We start from the raw sequence: 23169 nt of genomic DNA on the forward strand, positions 1-23169 counted from the left end.
TCCTGAAGATCCATTAAAGATTTACGAACAGCTGGTATTTACAACGAAGTGGACAGAGTTAAAGTAACTGTACTGATCTTGTCACATTGCCCCCCCCCCCCCCCCCCCCCCCTACTTACAAGGTCAGCAGCAATTATTATTATTGACCTTCATAATTATCCGTGTGTTTTTGCTTGATTGTAATTCTCATGTCTCTGTGAGGCACTTCGGTCATCATGTGCTGTTTTTAAATGTGCTCTGTAAACAAAGTGAAACAGGAACAAACTACAGTCTACGAGCTTTCTGATGGAAACTGAAATGTGGGCATCACGATATTTGATCAACAGACTACACTATTAGATTTCCTGGAAATGGTATTGATTACAGCTGGATACAGGTGCAGGAAAAAACAGTGGGTAGAGAGAAGACCAGGGATTTATCTGCTTTATCTGATTATCTAAGTACTTTATTGTCAAAAAAACTGGCACCAAATCATGGAACAACAGCTTCTTCTTTTTCTGTTATAAACCTACAATTTACTGCTTCTTTGCTTTTGCAGACTACAGAACAGACCACTGATCATATAATAATTTCTAAAGCTTAGAACCTTAATGGATTGAGGCATTAGAAGAAATCAAGGCTCTTCATCAAGCAATGACAGAGTTATTCTCAGTTAGCTGATATTCAGGATGTCATTTTTTACTGGCTTAACAATCAAACTGACATGTTTATTATTTGTTAATTCTGAAAGATATTTTTCTTTCAGTCATGTCCACTTACCTCTTTTATTTGCTTTGTATTGCTGTCGAATGGCCTACATCTGTTGTTTCCACCAAAGACCACTGGTGATGTTGTATGTTGTGTCCTTTGCCTTCTGCGGCCATCGCTGTGTTTTCATGCGTGTAAGCAGTTGGTAGAGAGCTGTGTCAGTGTAAGGTGTTTACGCTGGAGGGAAATGTGATCCATCACTGGCGAGGGCTTTTACCCAGGTGTCTGAGCACAGCCTTGCACAGTCATCTCATCTCACCTTCCTCTCTTTTATGACAGCTCAGGGATGGGCCTTAAAATTACCCTCACCTGAAAAATACAACCTTTACACACACAGGAAAAAAAAAAAAAAAAGACTTATATTTGAGTTAGAAGGAAGAGAGAAGCTGACTGTTCCATATGTGCCTGCAGTGGTGATTTTCTATATCAGAATTTGTCGCTAATCAAGCCACGCACCTTAGAAATTGAGGTGAGGGTGCATATCAGTCCAGATCTCTGTTGGAATAATTATGCAGTTGTGAGTACAAGTTAGCAACTTAATATCCACGCGTCCCTTTCTTCCTGAGATGATCCACAGCAGCTTTCCTCAGATCACAATCAGCTAATCTTCATATAATTAGGAGGCAAGATGCGGTGAGGCTCGGTGATGGGTTTTTAATTACATACACTCTCAAACAGTCTTTATACACGACCAACAGGAGAACAGTGGAATTATATTAATCTGGTTAATATCTGTGTCCATTTTACCTCAGGTCCTCTGGGGCCAGTTATACAGTACTTGACCAGGTTAGGCATGGAAATGAACATCTGCAGTGCATTCTTTTTTTTTTTTTTTTTAAAGACCTAACACAGGATAATTTTCAGCTATGACTAATCAATAAGCAGCAGTCTCTTTTAAGTCAGTCTTTCAGCTAAAGCCTGAATGATTTCAACAAATATTACAGTAAAGCAGAGTGGGGACTGAAACACAGCACTTCAAGGTAGAAAGGGTGAAAGAGGCTTTGGAGAAGAGGCATCAAAGGGAAAGAGGGCACACTGAAGACAGCAGAAAATGTGCATAGCCAGTGGGGAATCCATAAAACCAAACAATCAAGCAGAAAATGATAAAAGCATTTGAAACAACTGAAGTACAATACTATGAGGCTAAAATAATACATAAAAGTACATCTGTATGACAGCGAGGCTTCACCTGGATATTTATTAAAAAATTATAATATATATATATATATATATATATATATATATATATATACACACTTTTTCTAGATGTATTAGAATTAAATATGCAACTTGCTTACTTTTTTTTTATTGCGATTTTGTACAAGATACCGACTTGTCTTCGTGTGTAAAATCAAAATATAACATGCATTTACAAACAACATACTGTATGTAACACAGTAATGCTCGAAGTGGGCCCTCATGCACCGATGTTACTATTATCAATACAAAATTACATAGCTGACCAGTCACTGCATTCTTATATGTGCAAATTTTAGTCATTGCAACAGAAATGTCAGATTGACCTTGATTAGACTATTTTTTTTTTTTAAAATAGGATTTTTTTTCTCATCTTTTCTTTTTATAATGTTACATATTGGCAGCTCAGTTGAACAAATATTTACATTTTTTCTATAACACGTATATCCCATCTACATATTTTTCTGTGAAAGTACAAACACAGGTTTATGAGGATATATTGGTTGTCATAACAAATCTTTCTAAGGACAGCGAATGGTTAAAAAGTGCTCACTTGGGAAAAACAGTCACTGGTTACTGTATAACTTAACAGTATTCGCCTTTTTAAAGGAGTAGTTCTGCATTTAAGAAAATATGCTTGTTTCTTAAATATGCTGCTTTCTTGCTGCAAGTTAGATGACAGATTAGATTGACACTGGTCTCATTTCTGTATACTGGAGCTGGCAGCTGGTTAGGTTAGCTTAGCATGACAGGAAACGGGGAAACAGCTTGCTAGGAAGATATTGTTATTTGGACAGAACCAGCAAGCTGTTTCCCCCGGCTTCCATACTTTGTGCTAAGCTAAGCTAAGCTAAGCTAATAGGCCGCTAGCAGCAGCTTCCAACTCGTGACAAAGAAGTGAATAAGTGCATTGGCCCTAAATGTCAAACTATTCCTTTAATCATGCAAGCTGCATTTGCTTGCAAGGCTGACAGTGTATCCCTCTACAGGGAGTTCCCAAATCCACACATCATTTGACACATCTTCTTTGAAAGCAACAGTGCTAAGTCGAGAGCTGCCAGCCACAGTGGCAAACAGATGCTTGTTTGCTGCCAAAACTGTAACACATTAACACTAAAATTACTGTCAAAGTCTGAAGTGTGAGTGAGGACGAAGGTAGTGTTTGGCATGATGGAAAATTGTTGGAAATTACCTACTTGTGGATTTACACAAGGTTCTTCAAAGCTACAGGTCAGGAAGTCAACACCTATGACATACTAATCATGTTAACATGACATATTCTGGGAAATTTTGAATAAATGAGGAGTTTGAATGTGAGGTAAAGGTGGCTTGTGTGGGATCTACAGCTTAGAGGAGTGAAAGGACAGACCATTATACATGTCTGCCCTCAGCCGGGCCCACTCTGCCATCCTCTGGACGGAGCTTTTCTCTCGGGTGAGAATGCCAGTGACCTTCCTCAGCTTCTCCTCGTTCCTCTCCAGGTAGCGGATGCCCTCAGCCTGCAGCAGGTTGAGCTTTTCATGTCGGTTTTCATCCATGGAGATATCTTCACTCATGTAGGGGTTGAAGCGGAAATAAGTGTCGGGAGGGAGGAAGGCGGCGAGCATAGCGTGAACCTCTGCAGGGAGCAAGAGAGGTGAGAGTGAGGCCACAGATGACACAAAAGCATAAACACATAATCAACTTTCCAATTTGTACAAACATTCAAATATTGTGTTAAGAGTGAATAGGGCACGCAGAGTCAAAACTTGATGGCGAACGCTGTGACAGCATTACTTGTGTTCCAGAGTAAGCGCTTCGGGCTGAAAGTGTGAGGTAATACCAAGTGAAAATATCTGGCTTGTCTGTCATGGCTGTTTTCATCCGTTTCATCTGAGAGGTTTAAAATCAACAACATTCAAATGCAAACAAACAGGCAGCTGCTAACAGTAATGGGGTGAATATGGGGCGACTATGATTTTTTTTTCTGGATATGTTCCCACAGTACAAGAGTGCAAATACTGGACAAAAAGTCCGAACATGGAGTCAGTGGAAACTGGCTGTCTTTGAGGGTATGGAGCAAAACTCTACAGGGAACAATTTATCTGAAGGTTATTCGTAGTGTTTTATCAACTTTCTTATTTTTTGTATTTTTATGATCAGTCAATGTGCTGTACTCACATTTTGAATTATATATAAAAAATATATTATTACTGTATATACAACGATATAAATACTGAGACATGACAAACTTACTTATCGAATAGACAACACGTGGTTAAATCCAGAGATGAAATATGTTTCTCTATTCTATTATAATTTACTCTGTTTGCAGTCAATCACAGACAGTTCAGTCCTGATCTTATTAACTACCAGTGTGCTGCTTAAGACTTATCAGCTGAACAAGTTGGGTATTGGGGTGTTATTTAATAAATATCAAACAGCCTCTCATTCAATGTCGGCAGACGTACAAAATCATCACATCACAGGATCTGATGAATCTCAGTTTTTTACAAGCTAGAGGAAAAAAAAAAATCAATTTACATAGTGACCAGGTAGGTAACCTTCCCAGCACTGCCAGGTAATAAAAAACAAATGATAATGGTCAGTAATTACTGTATTTCAGGGTAATCTATTGTAAATTCATATCAAGATCAATATCTGCAGCATGGTTCGAAAAGCCCATCTCTATAGATGTAAAGTCTGTGCTGAGGTTCACAATGAATCAATGGCTTCCAAAAGCCTACAAGGGCTCGAAACTAGAAACTCGAAATACTATTTCTATAGGTGGTGGTCTCACAACCACTGAAGTGGTCTCACATACCCACACAGCTCCACCTAATCTATGCTCCACCAAACATGACTAAGTGAAATTGGGAGCAAGTTACCAGATACATCCATAAGAGGGTTTGTTTACATCGAAAAGCCCATTAGATCAGCCTTATCTGTCCATAACAACAAACAAGCTCTACTGATACACTTCAAACAAAGTAGGAGGCTGGGACAGGAGGGGAGCTTTTGAAAAAGAGGAAAATATGTGATAAACATTCTTACTAATCTGCCGTTTTCTAAATAACAAAGCCCATTGGAAAGCTGGCGAGAGCTTAATCCCAAATACAACAGGAGGAAGTGCAGAGAAGCATCTAGGTCACACACTGCACCACAGCAGCAGCAACAGGGAGGGGACCGAGCCAAATTTAGGCACAGTGGAGGTGCCCGTGTCCGGAGGTGATAAGGAGACAGAAGAGGTTGCCCCCACAGTGGGCACAATGGGACGCATCCAGAACAAAGTCGAACCTGCAGTGCAGTATTTTCTGCACTGATGACATCAAAACTCAATTCATTCCCTTACAAAATAACACAGAAACATGGAGCATAATTTATCTGTTTGCAATTCTAATTATAGAAAGAGCAGATTATAAGAGCAGACAAAATAATATAAACATAACTAAATGAATAATGCCAACAATACCAGAGGGTTGGATTAGATTAGATACCATCTATTTACAACCATCCATCAGTATACTGTGTGGTTCATCCCTGTTGACGAGTTTAATGTTTTGACCAGTTTTCCTCTTCGTTGATGCCCCTCGTCTGTGTTTGACTGTGTTTGCCATGTGATGTCATGACTTTTCTTTCACATTACATGATAAGAGGTTTCAATTTCAACAAAAATAATGAGACATTTTTTGACACTGTGCCTGTGGTCTTGTGATGCTTTAAAAACCTGTATGTATAATAATGTGTGCCAGACCTCTTTCATAGTTAATCATATCAAATCGACCTTACATGATCCATTTTTGCAGATCTGTTTATACTTGTGATTAAAGGGACACTCCATATATTTATCATTTCACTTCTACCATGACGTTGCAGGACTCACAAGGCAATATCCTGACTTTTAGACCCTAGTGTGAGTCAAGCTCTAAACATTATTGGAACCTACATCTATCAATGCAGCCAATGGCATGTTTTGCTATACCCTCTCTACTTGGTATCCATAAATTTCAAACTCCACTCCAGTTTGTAATGCAGGCTTTCTACTATATATTTGCAGTCTTCAAGCCCAGGCCAAGATAACCCTGATAACATATTCAGGGTTATTCTCTCAAATGTTAGAAAGCTCGCTTTAGAGCCAGAGAATCCATTGTCCAACTGTTTTTATAGCTCGTTAGTACTCTTGTGACAGGTACACTGACATTTATATGTAAAATCACTACAGTGCCCCTTTAAGTTACATTATTTTGTCTACCCACGGTAGAGCTACGCTAGACTAGATTTTATAATTGTTAAACGATGCATTATGTGTTTTCAAAAGGCAGACAATAAAGAGGTAACCAAGATACAATAAGGACTAACTCAGATGGACATTTACGGTCTGAAACTCTAAATTACATAATGCACCTTTAAGGTTTTGCAGCAACTGTCACTTACCCTCAGTGTCTGTGGCGCTGCTGATGACATTGGTGAGTTTGGTTTTGAGGCTCGTGTAGGTGGTGCTGCTCTTGCCCGGGTTTTCAAATCGGCCTGTGCCAAGGGAGACCACACACTCCAAGGGCGTGTTAGGCCACAAACACTTACACTCATGGATAGCCAGGGCTGTGGGGTTGTTAATCAGCAGACCTCCATCCTGTGCACAAAACAGAAGAAGGGCCATGTTAGAGACTCCATTTACAGGCTTTGAATGGTGTTTTATGCCAAGACCACAGTCTTGGTGAAACCAATTAATTGGCATTTGTAACCTAAAACCTTTCATGGATTTTAACAGTCAATAGATTAAATTTTTAAAGAACATCTGATGAAACAAAAACAACAGATCAATGTGTAGTTCAAAAGCTACGTGTAAGTCTACAAAGCACAGAGTTAAATTGTTGTTGTTTTTTTCTCCTTCCCTCACAGTTTCAGTCAGACTGGCTTTGATATCAAACAACCGCCCAGGAGTGCTTTTGCTTTGGATCCATAGTCTACCCAAGGCAATGGGGGAGTAACTGGAGAGGCTGTGGGGATTGTTGAATAGGCATGAGGCTGAGGGGCCGCAGGGCTGTGGGCTGGCAGCAGGATCAAACACATAGGGGCTAGTCCTCATTAAAGAGGCCAGGCTGGGGGGGTGGGAGCTGCAGGGCCCCAGGGGTCTAGGGACACTCTAGGGGGAAGAGTGCTTGTTTATGTGACTGTGTGCGCATGTTTGATCGAAAGCTCATGCCTGCTTAGTGTCAATGCATATAATAATGTGGGTACGTGATTCTGGCAGCGTGTGTCACATGGATCCTACACACTGAGGGTTGGGGAGGGGACACATCCCATCTTTCCAAGGCAGTCCAGCAGTGCCGCAGCCTGACGACAATTCTGTACAAATCTGTGAGAGCAGTGTGCTGGAGAATATGAGGGCTGCCTACAAAGGCAAAGGTCTGCTAATCATCAGGGGAGATGGACTGAAAAATTGTATCATCAATCCAAAGACCAGGAAAATAAAATTGGAAAGGAACCTGACAGTGGTAGTTAGACCGGGGGCAACACGTCAACTAATAGCTCCAGTGATAGCAAGTGCTTTGTGAATGACTTGTCAGTAGTATTGTAGTTTTCAATGAAAACTACGAGTTACTATGAAATTACAGAAAATTCAGCAAAGCAAGCCACGAAAGAGAAATAGTTCAACATTAGATAAAAGTGAAACAAGACACTCAGATCCTCATTATATACATAATAACAATTCTAACATGCTTATTTTTAGTAGGTATAATGTTTACCATGTTCACAATGTCACATCGACACAAAGTGTAGTTGGAGCTGATGGAGACCTCATTCGTTTTTCAGGAATTCAGTCAAAAACCAAAGCATTAGAGCAGCAACCATTAGTTGATCAATCAACAGAAAATGAATCGGCAACTATATTGATAACTGATTAATCATTTTGCGTCTTTTATCAAGAAAGAAATCCAACATTCTCAACATTGTCTGGTTTCCTTAATCTTCTATGATAAACTGAACATGTTAGGGTTTTGGGCTGCTGGTCGGACAAACTTGAAAACAGGTGGCCTGGGCTTTAGGAATTTGTGATGGGCATTTTTCCCCATTTTCTAACATTTTACAGACAAATTAGTTTGAGAAAATGATTGACAGATTAATCAACAATATAAATAATGGTTGGTTACAGGCCTATGTTGGATACTACTAGATGACAACTTAAGGTGTCTGTCCCAAATTGTGTGCTAATCCATTTAGTAGATGTTGGGATATTATTCTGAATGAGTGACAACCTTGACCTACTGTTGGTGCCAGGGTCAAGAAAGTCACTAGAATACATTCCCTGGAGACAATGAATGTCTGTATGGATTTTCACAGCAATCCATCCAATAGTTGTTGAGATGTTTCAGTCTGAATAAAGTGATGAATGGACTGTCAGCCTAACAATGTCATCCATGCTGCTTATGAAATGTGAAAAAGTACAAATCTCTGGTCCCTCTGAATCAAACTGTCAGATAGAGGAACTTTCTGTGATTAGTAAAAAGTAATCTGTTATGATAATGTAATATATGAATCATTTAATATGTCATACTAGGTTATTAAAGAGAATCTCTTGTGAGAGCCAGAGCCTAAGAGAGCACCCATCTCACTAGCTGAGGTGGACAAAGAGGGTTTCACTCTGCCACAAAGCATGGAAGAACTGCTGAGGTAGCCATTTGTCCAAAGCACGTCATTATGCACCAGTAGGATGTCTGGCAGACCAAGAAATGAATCACAGCAAAGGGAGAAAATGCCTGGATTGGAGTTACTCTTAATGGAGACTTAGAGGGACTTGCACTGCAGAGAGCACCAGACGAACCCAGCTGGAAACAAAAAAAACTAAGCAGTTTTCTTATCACTCACACCACTGTGAGTGGCTCCTTTTTCTGAACTCTGGAAATTATGGCAACAGTCTGTGTCTGGTTATGGGCTCTTTGTGCCGATAGCTGGGGGGCAAGTTTCACAGGCACAGTGGCCGGCCTTGCACGCGGAGCCAAGGCATGTAACATTAGAAGCCAATTGAACAATGCTCCTGTGAGTTGGGAGTTGAATACTATAACTTGTCTCCATTTCAGTGCACCTGCTTGAGCAATTCAGAGCTGGTGAATATATTTATGGCCACTGTGGAAAGTCTGGTTTCTTGTCAGTGAGGTTTGCGGTGCCACTGGAAGAATGGTAGGATCTCTCTGTGTGTGGTGCTCATAACTTTTTGAAGAATCAATTATTTAGAAGATAATTTGCACCCGTCATCTTCTTCCACAGCTGTCAACACCAAACAAGCCTCCTCAACAGAGAAGGTACCATGCTCAAAATACAGTGAGAACAGTTTGGCAGATGCTGAAGCCGCAGTGGCAGAGCCTGGGCTCTTAAAAGCCACTTTTCAGTGAGCTATCCATACTTGGTTCACTGCCACATTCTCACACAAGGGTTGCTTGAGGCCGGGGCATATTTGAATGAGGATTTAACTTAGAAACAATGATCTACTTTGGACAAACTGCAAAAGGAGCTTTGCATACAAAACGGCCAAACTCAGGCTGCCTGTCAAACACTCAGTATGACGCAAGGCAAAGGTCACTTCCATTTATAAGGATTTAAAGCTGTAATGCTGACTGTATTTACAATGACTCAATCCAACTGCAAAAAAAAAAAAAAAAAAAAAAAAAAAAACGTGTCATGTGTCCTCAGAGGGTACACCCCGGTCAGTCGTGACCATCTGACGGAAGTTTAACCCCAGAGTCTGGAGGAAACTGAATTTTAAAAATGCCAAGTTTGAACTCCAGCTTCCTGAAAGGCTTAATGATTTCCTCTGACAGCGATTCTTGATTCTGGAGGAGGCCGCTTGTCGATACTCCAGAGGATCAGAACTCATCTGGTCTCGCCTTTGCCCTTCGGGGTCTAATGGCTGATTCACAAATCGGTTGTTTATTTTCCTATGCGTGAACAAGGCAAGTTTTCAGCTAATTAGGTCTCTTGCACCTATGGGAACATGTTTCTCTTCTTCAGATGGCCAATTAAACCAAAATATAGCTTTAAAAAATGAACAGGTTCTTACAGCGTATTCTGAAACAAACTACTCGGATGATATGAGCCATGATAAATAAACAAAATTAAGACATGCATGATTTATAGGTCCCTTGCATGGCTGTTTGAAATGTCTCCACTGTCATTAACTTTTGGGAGCTTATCTTCATTGTGCCTGTTTAAGCTGTCTTAGAGGGGGAGTGCTGATTTGAATAGGAAAGAGGTGCTATCGTCAGGATCAGTAAAAGTCATTTCACGCCCCAGTGTATGTCAGCTCCCATTAGCTGGGACAACAAACTCCATCCTCTTCACTCAGCCTGTGTGCCTCTGTAGCTCTATCTTTGTCTCTAACCCGTGGGTAAGATTCAGTGCTGCCTTGTGAGAGGGTCATTATGAGCGGCCACAACACAGAGAACAGAGCGCTTGCTTAAATCTAAATGAGGTGAACCTTCGAGATACAGTACATCTGGTGTAGCTTTCACATCACAGTCCCAATGAGCAGCTGTAGTCATCACGATTTCCTCTTTGGCTTCTTTGACAGGGCTGGACTGAGGGGCACAGTGCTCTGTCATGAGTTATTATGAGGCTCTGCCAATGAGAGTCCCTTCTCTCAAATGATTAATTGGGGAAGCATTACATAAGTCATGAACATCTGAATGTGCCAGTCACAATAGCCACTCTGTTTTCCAGAGATGGTCATTCAATCGGCAATGTGGATAATTAGGCTGCTATAAAAAAACTATTGTGTACTCTCAATACTTAGAATAAATCTTCACTGGGTAAAATCAATTGCCTGAATAGCATCCTATCCACTTAAAGACCACAACTGTCATCAGCACAGATAAGACAACGGTGATACTGTGGTGAGTCTCACTCTCAAGTGGGTCAAGTCAGAGGTCTTCATGCCATATTATGTGATTACGTCGACCCGTTCGCCTCTTTGCCTTTTTTCTTTATTGGCCCCAAAGGTCACATTGAGGTTCGAGGCATGTTCTCAGGCTGTCAAGAGACGAGGGACCCATCTGTGCCGAATGCCAACTTTGCCCCAGGCAGGCAAAGCAATTGAGATCTACTGCGCAACAATTACCTTTTCCCACACATTTGGTGAATACATGACCACACATGTTCACCCAGTATTGAAACAATGAATCATCTCTGCCAGATGAAGCCATGCAGTTAACCTTGCAGTGATATAAATGGATGCAGATCCCCCTCGCTCACATTTACTCAGTCCAGATTCCTTTGAGGCTTTATGTACATTATTTGACAACTCCACATTAGAAAGCATAATTTTTCTGTCCATCATAATAAAGTCATCTACTGGACAATTGAAAGCTAATTTCCCTGCTGTGCTGTTCAGGAGACGTGACCGAACACACACTTGCATACCAATACATTGTAATGAGAGGTTTAAAGACTTATTCCAAGAAAACTCATCTGGAGCCGCTGCAGTGAGAGGCCTGCTAAGTGTGGTGCACCGTGAGGAGGAGAGGGGTTTGGAGACAGGAGGATTCAGGAAAAGGTTTCATACAGCAGCCAGTCAATGTAATCACTGCACCGGTCTAATCTCCAAACAACTGTGCCAGTCCAATCTAGTGTTTGTGTGTGTGTGTGTGTGTGTGAAAACATATCTGTACAAAAGAACAAAAAGAGCAGTCAATTCAGGAAAGAGGTAATGTGACAATGAGAGAATCCATGTGTGTGCGTTTATACTCAGGGGACCAAAGATCCTGAGTCTGTCTCCAGAGAGGAAGCTGTCTGCAGCCGGGCTCATAAGTCTGAGCTCCATCCTCCAACAGCCTCTGGGCCAAGCTCTCGGGGCTTAACACAGGAGGAGAGAGCTGGGATGAGGAAGTGGCTAAAAGTTAAGATTTATCTTCTCTGTCGCCTGTCTGAATCCAGCACCTCTCACCTCTCTGCTGTGGTGCTGAGCGTGTAATTTATGACCAATACCTTCACCTGCAGTGGTCTTTACAAGGAAAAAAAGGAGAGGAAAAAAAAGATGATCCAAAAAGGTTATGATTTCTTGAACTGCACTTTTGGAATGGTATTTAATTTTGTGAGACCCCAGGCCTCTTTCTCCTCTTTCTCCTCTTTTCTCACACAGAATCAAGCAGCCTGAGTTTTTTTTTTTTTTAAGCCAAATCTCCGACATTTAATGACTTCTTAGACTCATTTATGACTCATTCCCTCTGTCACTCATTAGTGACAAAAAAGTATGGGACTGCTGATGTGACCTACTCCATTTCTGGCTGTGTGAAGTCTTTCTTCGAGACGTGATGCCTCGTTGGGGCTCTGAAGAGCTCGCACAGGGGGTGGTGGCCTACTGATCCCATGTCTCCCATTAAATGCTGGCAGAGGTGGGCACAAAACATGCTCCCATTCCTCCCCATCGCCTCAGGAGACGCCATGGCAACAGGGCAGAAAAAATTGGGCCCTCCTCACCATTCCACGCATGCCCTGGCATCATTATGAAACGTCTCAAGTCTGCTTCTTCTGTGTTCTTTAGAGGAGAGATAACTGAGAGAGCTTTAATGTGGAACATGCGCCTCCTCCTTCCCTTCATCTCCTCTATTTTTTCGGTCTTTTCCCCTTGTTCCCCCTCACTAAGGCATCCCCTCTATGGCTATGGTAGCAAGTGTGAGGCTTTGATAATACCATGGCTTCTCTGCTTCAAAGGTCTTGCTCCAAGTTACAATTTCCCCAATGTACCCAGTGTGAATCTAAAGTTCTGGCTCTGTCGGATAGATTTCTGTTCCAGCCTGCAGAATCAAAGAAACATCAACGAACAATCACAACTTTCTTGAAACACTGCTTGAGAATTCGGGCATTCGTTCAGCACATGGCGTGGCGACTCTCTTGCGCACACCGTACAAAAGGGTGATTGTTTGGAGCTTGAATTAAGTGGAAAACTCTGTGGGCGTTTGTGGAAAAGAGCGAGATGACTCTCTCTCTAGGGAACCCTTACATCACACAGACAGCATGTTATGCTCACGACCAGTTTCAAACAGCCAGCAAATAAAGTCATCAGGCTGGGTGGCACTGAATCTGGCCAGAGGTTCACAAGTAAAGTAAAGCTGCATTAAGCTGTGTATTAGAAGGAACTCATTATAAATGCAAGTCAGTTAGAAAATTGGTGCATGCTGAACTGGACAATAATCAAACTTCATACTTCGATATCAGCATCTTGTCATAACTTAGATTTCTTACAAACTAGATTGCGAATAAAGACATAATGGAAGCCTCAGTAAGTTTTGTCAATTCTTAACCTTTTACATTTCTACTGATGGTTTTCCACAACTTTGGTGGGGTTTTGAAATGTAAGGAAGAATTTAAATGAACTCAACCAGATAAAAGCAGTAGTTGGCAAAGTTGTTAAGGCACAACTTAAACACAAAAAAATTTTGTCTCTGGAAGCACACAGGAGCTGTTCTCTCCTGACTCTGTGCACCTCTTATGGTATTCCAAATTCATGCATCTGAAAAAATTTACAAAATCTACAAGTTCATACATTGATAGTACAGTTCAGATGATCAAAAGACTTAAGTATATCATTTGGAAAAGCAGAGGAGCTAGTCGAGTGCCAGTAGAGTATCTTCAGACAGGTTGAACACAGGTACAAACCATCCCAAAAATAAAAGGGTGGAAAGTGGAACAAATGAGCTAAAGCTCGAATCGCACAGGAAATACGAGTCAAGCCAAAAACATAACCTTAAAATATACTCAAAAGATTTATTACCCATAGAAGAACACGAGCAGTGAAAAAAGTCAGGATGGAAGATTTCTTTTTCTAATATCTTTTTCTGAAAGAAAAGAAATTCAAATAAAACACGATTTCATGTCGAATGTGTTAAATATATTAAACTACTGATGGCGTCTCATCTTCTCACAGTATGAGTTTTCCTGCTGGCTGCTGTCTAACAGCGGTTGGAAGAACAGTTCCATAATTAGATTGTCTGTCTTTTCCCTTCTAACGAGGCAGATATAGCAGTCAAACAGTTGTGTGTGATGAGGGAAGTGCTGCATTGGGATAATTTATGCATCTCAGAGTAGGGCGAGACCTGCTAGACGACAAGCTGGGGAAATCTCCCACCACAGGTGGGTTTTCATCAACCAGTCTCTTTCATTCTCTCCTCCTGCATTTCGCCATTCACCTACACAACTAACACAGCTTTCAATTAAGAGTGCGGGAGCTTGTCGACACGGGATATTGCCTTTGATGCAAACACATGCTCACTCACGTGTGTGTGTGCCACACTAGGTCTATGTTGTGTTTGTTAGTCTGTAACCACATCTGTGTTTGGAATGTCAATTCAAGGAGATATTGACATATGGACGCGTCAGGTCAAACACAGGCTGCACCAACAGAATACTCAACAGGACATAATGACTTGTTGTGAGTGCATCTACAGTATGTTATCATGTGCGCTTTTAATCTCTTTTTCAATACAACTACTGTTTTGAGGGAAATAACATCCAGTTGCTTGTTTACTGAGATTCATCTATGTCTCTTACTCACGTAGTTTCTTATTTCTTCTCCTCTCTGACTAAGTCCTCACTTAAAAGGTAAAGAGTAGCTGTACATATTGATCGCTAAAATGGTAGAGTGGACTGGCGGTTTGTTATGTTACTGATGTCTAATGCATACCTGTTTAGTGGAGATGGATGTAAGTGTGTCTCACTGCTACTTTACCCCTCACACTCCTGTCAAAATGTAACTGACTGGAAATAAACACTGACAGGAAGGAAATGGAGATCCTCCCCCCTGCTTGCTGTGCAAAGGATTTTTCACATTAGGCTTTTCAAAATCCCTCTGACTCTCCACCATCAACACAGACTACACAGCATTTAAATCCTGCAGACCAACAATAAGCCCTGTATTACTCTAGCAGAGGACTGCAGAACTTTGTGAATCAAACAGAGCAAACTGCACTCAACGAGGTATACTGACGACATGTTTGTGAATTTATTCATGCACTGCAGGAAAACAGTTTGTAATGATGGTGATTTAGGAATTTAAGGATGAATTAAGAATGAAAATCCACTGCTACAGGTCACATCACTTTACCTTTTCTGTAGCAAAGACTGACAGGAGATATTGCAGATTCAAACTGTATAATTTAACCATCAAGCCTATCACGATCAGAGCCACCCCATGCCACTACCCTAGCCTACTGTTTTGAATGGGACTGACCTGGTGGAGATCATTCCCCAAGGTGAACTCTTGGAAATACCCAGGGGCTGCTGATGTGGCTCGGATGGCCTGCCAGAGTTGGTGCTGGCAGCCCCCCAGGTAGTGTGAGCGCACCCCGGGCAGCAGGTTGTAGTTTCTGAACACATATGCCTTCAGAGCAGTGCCCCGGTTCACAATGGTGCTCACCGCTGCCACCTACAGGTAAAGGACATGACGCACAGCGTGACCATCTTTTTCAGTATGAAGCTGCATTTTACATCCAAAGAAAATACAGATACAATATCTAAACCGGCATGCTGACAGATCTATTTAAAATCATCTCTATTCTCTGAGCCTCGGAGGAGTCTGCTGACGTACGAAATCCTACACACTTCTTGAGCCACACTGCTTTATATGGCTTTAGATTGTATTTTCCTTTAACTTGTCTTGCAGAAAAATGCAAGACTGAGATTGAGGAAGGAGCTTTATGTGTAATAACCTAGTAAATACAAGGGCTCACAGGTCAGCGCCAAAGCAGAACATGCCGGAAGAATGAGTGAGAACATCTTATAAAGTTCACCTTGGGGCATTCAGGGTTTCTTGAAGTCTCCACCAGGAGATGAGAACCCATTTTCTCTCTGTGGAAGGGAAGATGGGATAATGTTATTTTCTGGCTTAGTTAATTTTCGACAGTACTATGACAAGAAATCTTTCTGCAAGGTTCACAAAATCCTCCTGCATATCAGTTAATGGAACTTGAAATCATTTTGTGATCAGCATAATTATTTTAAGGGACCATTCTACTGAACTAAAGATTTTTAGACCATTTAAAACAATGTCTGTATATGACTGCTGACCATATTTAAGTGCACAGAGGAGGTTTTTATTGTTTAATGTCATCTTCCAAATTTTCAAACCATCCTCTGGTTTACAGTCATTTCCATATATTATAATTAACTTTCCATATCATGTGAAAATTTATGGTTAGTCATAATACATTTACATTGCAAATAAATCTTCACTTTTAAAATGCATTATCACACAATGTTAATGTAAGTTTTATAAAAATTAAAGAGCGAGGACGATGTTTAAGTTGAAGGTATGACTGTATGTTAGTTTCATACTAGAGTAAAAACAACAAAATCTTTGACTGCCAGGGAAGAAGGAGAAGGGCATTCAAAAACAACAGGCATTATGGGTTTTTGAATTGTTTTACCATGTCACTATCATGACAGTTTAATATTACTGTAATTAGTTCAAGCACAACCCCCTACTCTGTCATCAACAATAAGAGCAGAACTGACTTGAGGATGTTCTCCCAGGCTTCGCTATCATAGAAAGCATGGCTCCAGCCCATCTTCACAGTGCCAACAATGACGTTCTGCTTGAAAACATCTGAGCCCAACTTCCGGTAAATATCATCACACTCGTTCAGTGGGATTTGGAAGACACCTAACATGAACCCTAGGATAGCACCTGAGGATAAAAAAACAACACACAAATATTCAAAGTGACTGGGAAGTTCTGGTAAACCAAATATACAACATTATATTCTTCTAAACATGAAGTGTAAGAGCTTTAGTCACTGCTTTGCACACGGTAATCTTGGTAACAAATGGGCAAACAGGTAATGTACAGCTCATTGTTCTGTTATTCTAAAGGTGTGGAGTTGATGCAAGGCTATTTGCTTAAAGGATTATAAAATAAGAGTAACATTACCTTTGGATGAGCCATTCATAAGAAGAGAATGGGATTAACATCACCATGACACTATAGGCAAATACTCCTCAACCACTGTCTCTCCATGATTAAGAATCCCTGACAGGATTAACAAGGCACAACAGTGCTGTGATAGCAGAGGTGGAATTGTACCTGAATAATGTGGATGATCAAAGTGGCCAGATGTGGGCCAGGTGGGTTTTAAATGTGTGAACATCATTTGATCTAGCAGTGTGATTACATTATGCTTTGACAACGTTCGCTAAATCTGAAAATGAAGTGCCTCCAACTGGTGACGATTAAGAGTGAGAGAACTGAGAGGAGCTGAGCACAAACAGAAACTTCTGGGGATTACCTAAGTGCAATGTGATCTGCAAATAAAATGTTTTTTGTTTTTTTTTCAATCTGCTGTGAAGGGAAAACCAGAAAAGTGGCAGATAGATAGGACAGTGGTACACAGCTCCCCCTTGTGGTAAATCTGGAAAAAGTATTCATCTATTTATTGACATTTCCTGAAACCAAATGTAGATTAATCAATATGAATATTGTAATTTTATTAATCATCTAAGCATCTTACTAACTTCCAACAGCTTTACCCAGGTCTCAAGTGATTGTATAGCAGAGGGGTTGCCAGCAGAGTGGGTAGGTTGGTGAAATTGAGGTCGAAAGTAGCGCAGAGCAACAAATGGGTCAGTGTGCGATCAGTGATGCCAGTCTACTCTGATAATCCACACACATGCATACACACTGATACAGAAGTAGGGCAGGAGCACGTACCTGTGCTGACACCACAAATATAATCAAACAGTTGGTAAGTGGGTTTCCCAGTCAGAGCTTCCAGCTTTTGTAGAGTCTGAAGTGCGAGAAGTCCCCTGAAAGCACAAAGTCAGACATACATATAAACAGAGAGCCACTGACTAATAACATGACAGCCACAGCACACAAACTGACTTCAAAGAGTGACTTTTCATAATATATATTATTATATATATTATATAGATATTTTTTTATCCCTTTACAGTTACTGTTTCTTAAGAAACAATTTGCACAAATTGAAAAGTGCTGATAGAGGCAGTGAATTGCTTTTCAAAATATTCTGACATGGCCTTGGCTGCAGTAAATGCTATTTAGTTCCACTTTGAAAAGACTTGATTTCAGTGAATTATATCTTGGAGTAAAGAAAACTTCATAGAAGAGCTAAAGTTGTACCTTAAACCGCCTCCATCTATGGAAAGGATCCGTATGCCACGGCCTTTAACAGGTTTATGGTATCCCACCAGAGCGAGGGCTTCTCTAACTGCTGCTCTCAGGCCTGGGTCATTGGCCTGCTTCAGACGCAGGAGGCAAGGGATAACCCTCTCCTGAGGAACACATAAACGTACCGTTGCAGTCACAAGTGGAAATAAGAACACCGTTAATCCACCATGATGAGGTCAGACCAGAACTGGCTTGACAAATTTACTTGCACAATGTGGGAATGTGGAGTTGGCTTATGAAACAATGAGAATGTGGTCTCATGATTAAGATCATATGGCTAGATAAGTTAGTCATGTAATGTTATGTAATGTTCCCCAAACTGAAAATGCTATATGCTGTTATCTTAACTCTTTTCCCCTGTATTTGCCCTCATAGTCAGTCACACAGCATCCCTCCTATTCTGTCAGTTTCTCTTTTCAGTTAGACAAACAAGGACACATATACAATGCTTTCTGAATGAGAGGTCGATCCCACTGCCTCTGGTTGAACATTAGCAAGTTTTGCTGCTTCGCAAGTCATTATTTAATCACATTGACTTCAGCAAATCAAACACAGCGTCAGTAATGTGCCACGGGAAATGATTGCACATCATACTTTCATCATTAAGAGGAATGGATGTGGTGAATATTGTTGTGATTGCAGCATGTAGGCGTTTTTACTCTGAACACACCTTTTAAACCTTGGTTGTAAATAAAACATGATACCAAAAGGGTGAATAACATGACTGGCATAAACATATGAGAAGTCAGAGGACATTCTTTTGTCACATCATGACTGAATTTAGACTGAAATTCAAGTCAGTCACTCACCACAATGATTTCCTTCATTTCTGTTGCCATTTATAAACCTTATTATTCTTTCAATGATATGTGGAGCACAACATGGTTCTTGATTTTTCATGAAGGATTAACCTTCCTCACACAAGTGGCCTTGTCTCAAAATAGGTTAATACTGAATCAGTTCCTCACTAGGGTTGTTCATAATTAACCGTTAACCAACAATAAGTATTTTGACCATTAATACTATCGGTTGAACAGTTAAAATATCATCATCATATAAGTAACATCTGAGAGGGTATGCTATGTCGCAGGTCTAACAGTTAACAGATTACGCACCAGACTAAGCCCACAACATGTCGACATGTTGCTATTTCTGAATAAAAAACAGTAGACAAGCTGTCTGCTGTGCAGAGGACGAAGCTGGGCCTGTTTATTTTATTTTGAGGTTTAATGCCAGTCCCACTCTGATGTGTCTGGCTGTTCACACCAGAAGCACATTTCTCAGCGACGCCTCTGCTCCTCTGCTCTTTTCTAATCACAGGTGATCTTTATAATAACCTCATGAAGTTATAACACAGAGCTTCTTATGTGTTCCTGTATAAGCTGGGGGCATCACTTCTTCTGCAACAATGAAGTTAAGAGGTCCATCGCCTTGTGTGATGTGATCTGTCTGCAGGGGGTTTCTCTCTTCAAAATGAACATCCCTATTCCTGATCCCATCACAGATAAAGCTCAGTCATAAATAAATGTAGCAGTTCACAGTCTGCATATAGTTACATAGCTCTGACTATGAGCTGAGAGCAGCCTGTAAACCTGTTGGCACAGCTGACAAACTGACATTTTGCCTGGTATGGGAAACTTCCCAAACACAAGAAGCAAAAGGGCATTATCTACATTATTCACATTCTCCAGCTGTTTACCAATTCATGCCAGATATAACACAATAATGTATGCATTAAAAAACCTGCTGCTGTAAACATCGTCTTTGCACAATGAGCTAGTGGCAAATATAAGAGGTGATACTTCTGACACATAAAGCAGTATCAGACACGTTGCTGAAAAAAAGCATCAGGATGCTAGCATTCTGGGTAAAAAAAAAGAAAAAAAATGCCAGCCTGTTCAGATTTCTCACCTTGACAGCAACACCACGAGTCTCTGGAAACTCCAGGAGATGGTAGCTGAGGTCCTCCACCCTGTTGATATAGACCCTTACATCTGATGCCCTGTGTAAAGCCTGGACCAGAGCTCGAGTCCGATTGTCCACACTCACCCTGGCAATGATCTAGGAGAAAAAAAAATATGCAACCACTGAGATCTTATTGTTAATTATCTGGGATCCTAGCTAAAAATGGACAAGTTGTGTAGGTGATTTAAAAAATAACTCATTTATATTTACAATGTTACACAGTAACTAATAATTGTTGCCATCGTTTCATTTCATTCTTTTGTGACAACCTAGAGTGAGAAGAAACATTTAAATGTCCACTACACAAATACAAAAAGTACTGACTATGACATTTAACGACCTCACTAAGATTGACATGACGGTGTTGTTGAAACACCTCTTAATATGGAACAAAAGAGTATTTTAATAAATATATGTCTGTATATAATATTTTTGTACAGCAGCAATCACTGTAGTAATAAATGTGTTACTGTAATCAACTCATTAATTACATTAATTTAACAACCATATAAATGCTATCATAAGTAGCATAATTCCCTGTGGAGATTAAATCAACATGTTAATGACAAAACTGCCATTGAATAATTGTTATCATACTGCCAACAGACAAATTCCTTCTCAGTACCATTAACTAGTTTTTGTGACCTTGATGTTTCACGTTTCATGTCTGGCCCTTGGATTAAATTCAACAATAGAAGTGCACCATCATCTGTGCACCACATAGTTCTACTGTATATCACCAGCTAAAGGATGTAGGTCATGCCGTGCTTTTGCTATCTGCTAACTCACATATCAGCTCATGTTTCAAAATACTAAATCCATTCTCGCCATAGACTTAATGTCAGGTTTGTTTATATGGCTTGGCCTACAAAGAACACACCTTCTGTGGCCCCTTATCTCTTCAAGTGAGTTATTTTTGAAAACAGATTCCCAGAACTAAGTGCACGACACTAGCATTAGACATATAGAGTAGCAAGAGCTCCCTCAACGTGTGGACAGAAGGCACCCCACTACAGTATACCAGATACTCAAAAATATCTGATGTGGGGATCATGTGTCCCTCAAACATAGACTCAGGTCATATCTCGCATAGTTAGAATCTGTGTCTGCACCACACAGACAAAATGTTTACTATGAAACTGAAAAATCCTATGCTGCACCCATAGGATACTGAAGGAACTGATTACTAAAGATACATGCTTACTGTCAATCATATTCCTACAAAAGGAAACAGTTTGAAATATTGCTTTGTTGTACACCTACCTTTTCCCTTTGGAGTAGAAGTTTCTTAGCTTTCTCCTCTGCAGCCTTCTGCTCCTTATTAATTTTGGCCTCAACCTGTTTTACTGCTTCATCGTCAAGCTTCTTCTCCTCCACTGTAGCAGTCTTGGACTCTCCTGTCCTGAACTTGGGGACCAGGGGAGCAATGTAGCTCCCAACAAAGGCTTGCACAGTGGGAGCTGAGTAGGACAGGTAGTGTCCTAAACCCTTCTTAGAGGAAGGAGGGGTAACTGGGGCAGCAGAGTCACTTTTATCAGACACTGACATGAGGTGATTAGTTTGTTGGCCCTGAGAGGAAGCAGAGGAATAGTCCCCATTGTCCACTTTCTTGTCCTGAGTCTTTGTACTGCTGCCAAAGTATGAGTTGACGTGATTGGCCAGGTAGTTGTAAGTCTCATCAAAGCTGACTGAAAAGGTGCTGGGATGGAAAAGTGCTATGGTTTGTTTGGAAGCTGTGCTCTTGTTCTCAGTGTCGCTTGATGAAGATTTAAGCTCCTCTTCCTTCTTTACAAAGCTGGCTTTGACAGCAGGAACAACACGCCTGAGTCTTTTCTCCTTAAGTTCCTGCACAGTTTGCTCAACTGTGGTATTGCCAGTCGCTTGTGGAGAATTGTGAGATTGAGTGGAGGTAGTGGCACTTGCATCAAATGCGGCAGCGGAAGTAGGAACAGGAGGACTGGCAGAAGATGAGTTAACTGTAGGTTGGACTGTAGTAGATGTAGAAGGAGGAGCAGCATTAGTGGGAGCAGGAGTTGATGTGATTGCACTCTCCTCAGCTTTTGGTGCTGACTCAACACTGATCTCTGCTTTATTCAAACCCTTAGGTTTAAGTCTGGCAATTTTGGAGAGAAGTTCTGTATGTGTCCCACTCACAGCTTTAGAAACTGTGTCCAGTGTGCTCCTGACCCGTGACATCTGTTGACTCAGACCAGTAGACCAACGTGAGGCTGAAGTGTTCAAGTACAGGGTGCTGGTGTGGAGTCCGAGCCTTTGTCTAACCTGGTTAGCTTTAAAGAGCCATCCTTTACGACCCCTGCTCCTCAGGTGGTGGAGACAGCCAAACTTGTAGCAAACAGGCTGTTGTATATGAAGCCTGCAGTGATAGGTACCAGACAAGGGAGGTGATGCTGCTGACTTACGAGCATGTGTCTGCCACAGTAGAAATGCTCTGCTTTCTTTCACCAAGGTATTTGGAGCCCATCTACGACTCATTCTTTCCGGTCATAAGAGTTTATGCCATCCAAAGAATATTAGGTCTATGCTCTCCCTTTTCATTAACCTGGCAATGGACAACAAAAAGCGATGTTTACATGCAAGAAAGAAAACAGAGATGATGAAAATGGCATGTGAAATGAAACTACTAACACTGCTTCTAAATCTGACTTGTAGACATTGCTCAGTTTCCTTCACGAGCAAAATCTCTTCGGTAACTGATCTAAACTGAGAAGTAAACAAAATAGCTAACTTCTAGTCAGAATAAAACATTTCAACATCAACACCTAGCTGCTATATCGGAGAACTGAGTGGCGCAGCTAGCTGACTCGCTAGCATTCATATAGGCCATACAAAACATAACAAACCATACCAGTCTTTTTATGGCGTCGTTTCGTGAAAGCCAGAAATCCTTTAACCCTCTCAGTAAGTCGCCATCCTTCGTTAATGTTAACACAAACGTATAGAAGTACAAACATTCACAGGGTCATTCGACCTGACACCAGAATGACTGAACGACGTCAGTCAAAAGAAAAACAATGGTCACGTGACGCTCAGTGTGCTCTACGATTGGCTGTCTATCACTTGGCTCCTTAAATGGATTCTGTTGATTG

At 40.9% G+C, this 23169-nt stretch overlaps 1 protein-coding gene across 1 annotated transcript; it reads right to left on the reverse strand.

Annotated features, from left to right (window-relative positions):
- Window positions 1-1386: 1386 nt before the first annotated feature.
- LOC111651515 (calcium-independent phospholipase A2-gamma-like) lies at window positions 1387-23084 on the reverse strand. The gene is made up of 10 exons (XM_023401473.2): window positions 22929-23084; window positions 21326-22622; window positions 20009-20158; window positions 18050-18201; window positions 17618-17712; window positions 16426-16597; window positions 15702-15759; window positions 15143-15337; window positions 6358-6553; window positions 1387-3562 (listed from the first exon to the last, which is right to left on the reverse strand). Exons 2-10 carry the CDS (start codon window positions 22553-22555, stop codon window positions 3285-3287), a joined length of 2526 nt encoding a protein of 841 aa, XP_023257241.1. The 5' UTR covers window positions 22556-22622; window positions 22929-23084; the 3' UTR covers window positions 1387-3284.
- Between the last annotated feature and the right edge of the window lie 85 nt (window positions 23085-23169).

The sequence above is a fragment of the Seriola lalandi genome, unplaced genomic scaffold (genome assembly GCF_002814215.2).
Source record: "Seriola lalandi dorsalis isolate HSWRI2012SDOR001 ecotype SW California unplaced genomic scaffold, Sedor1 jcf7180002053683, whole genome shotgun sequence".
NCBI lineage: Eukaryota > Metazoa > Chordata > Actinopteri > Carangiformes > Carangidae > Seriola > Seriola lalandi.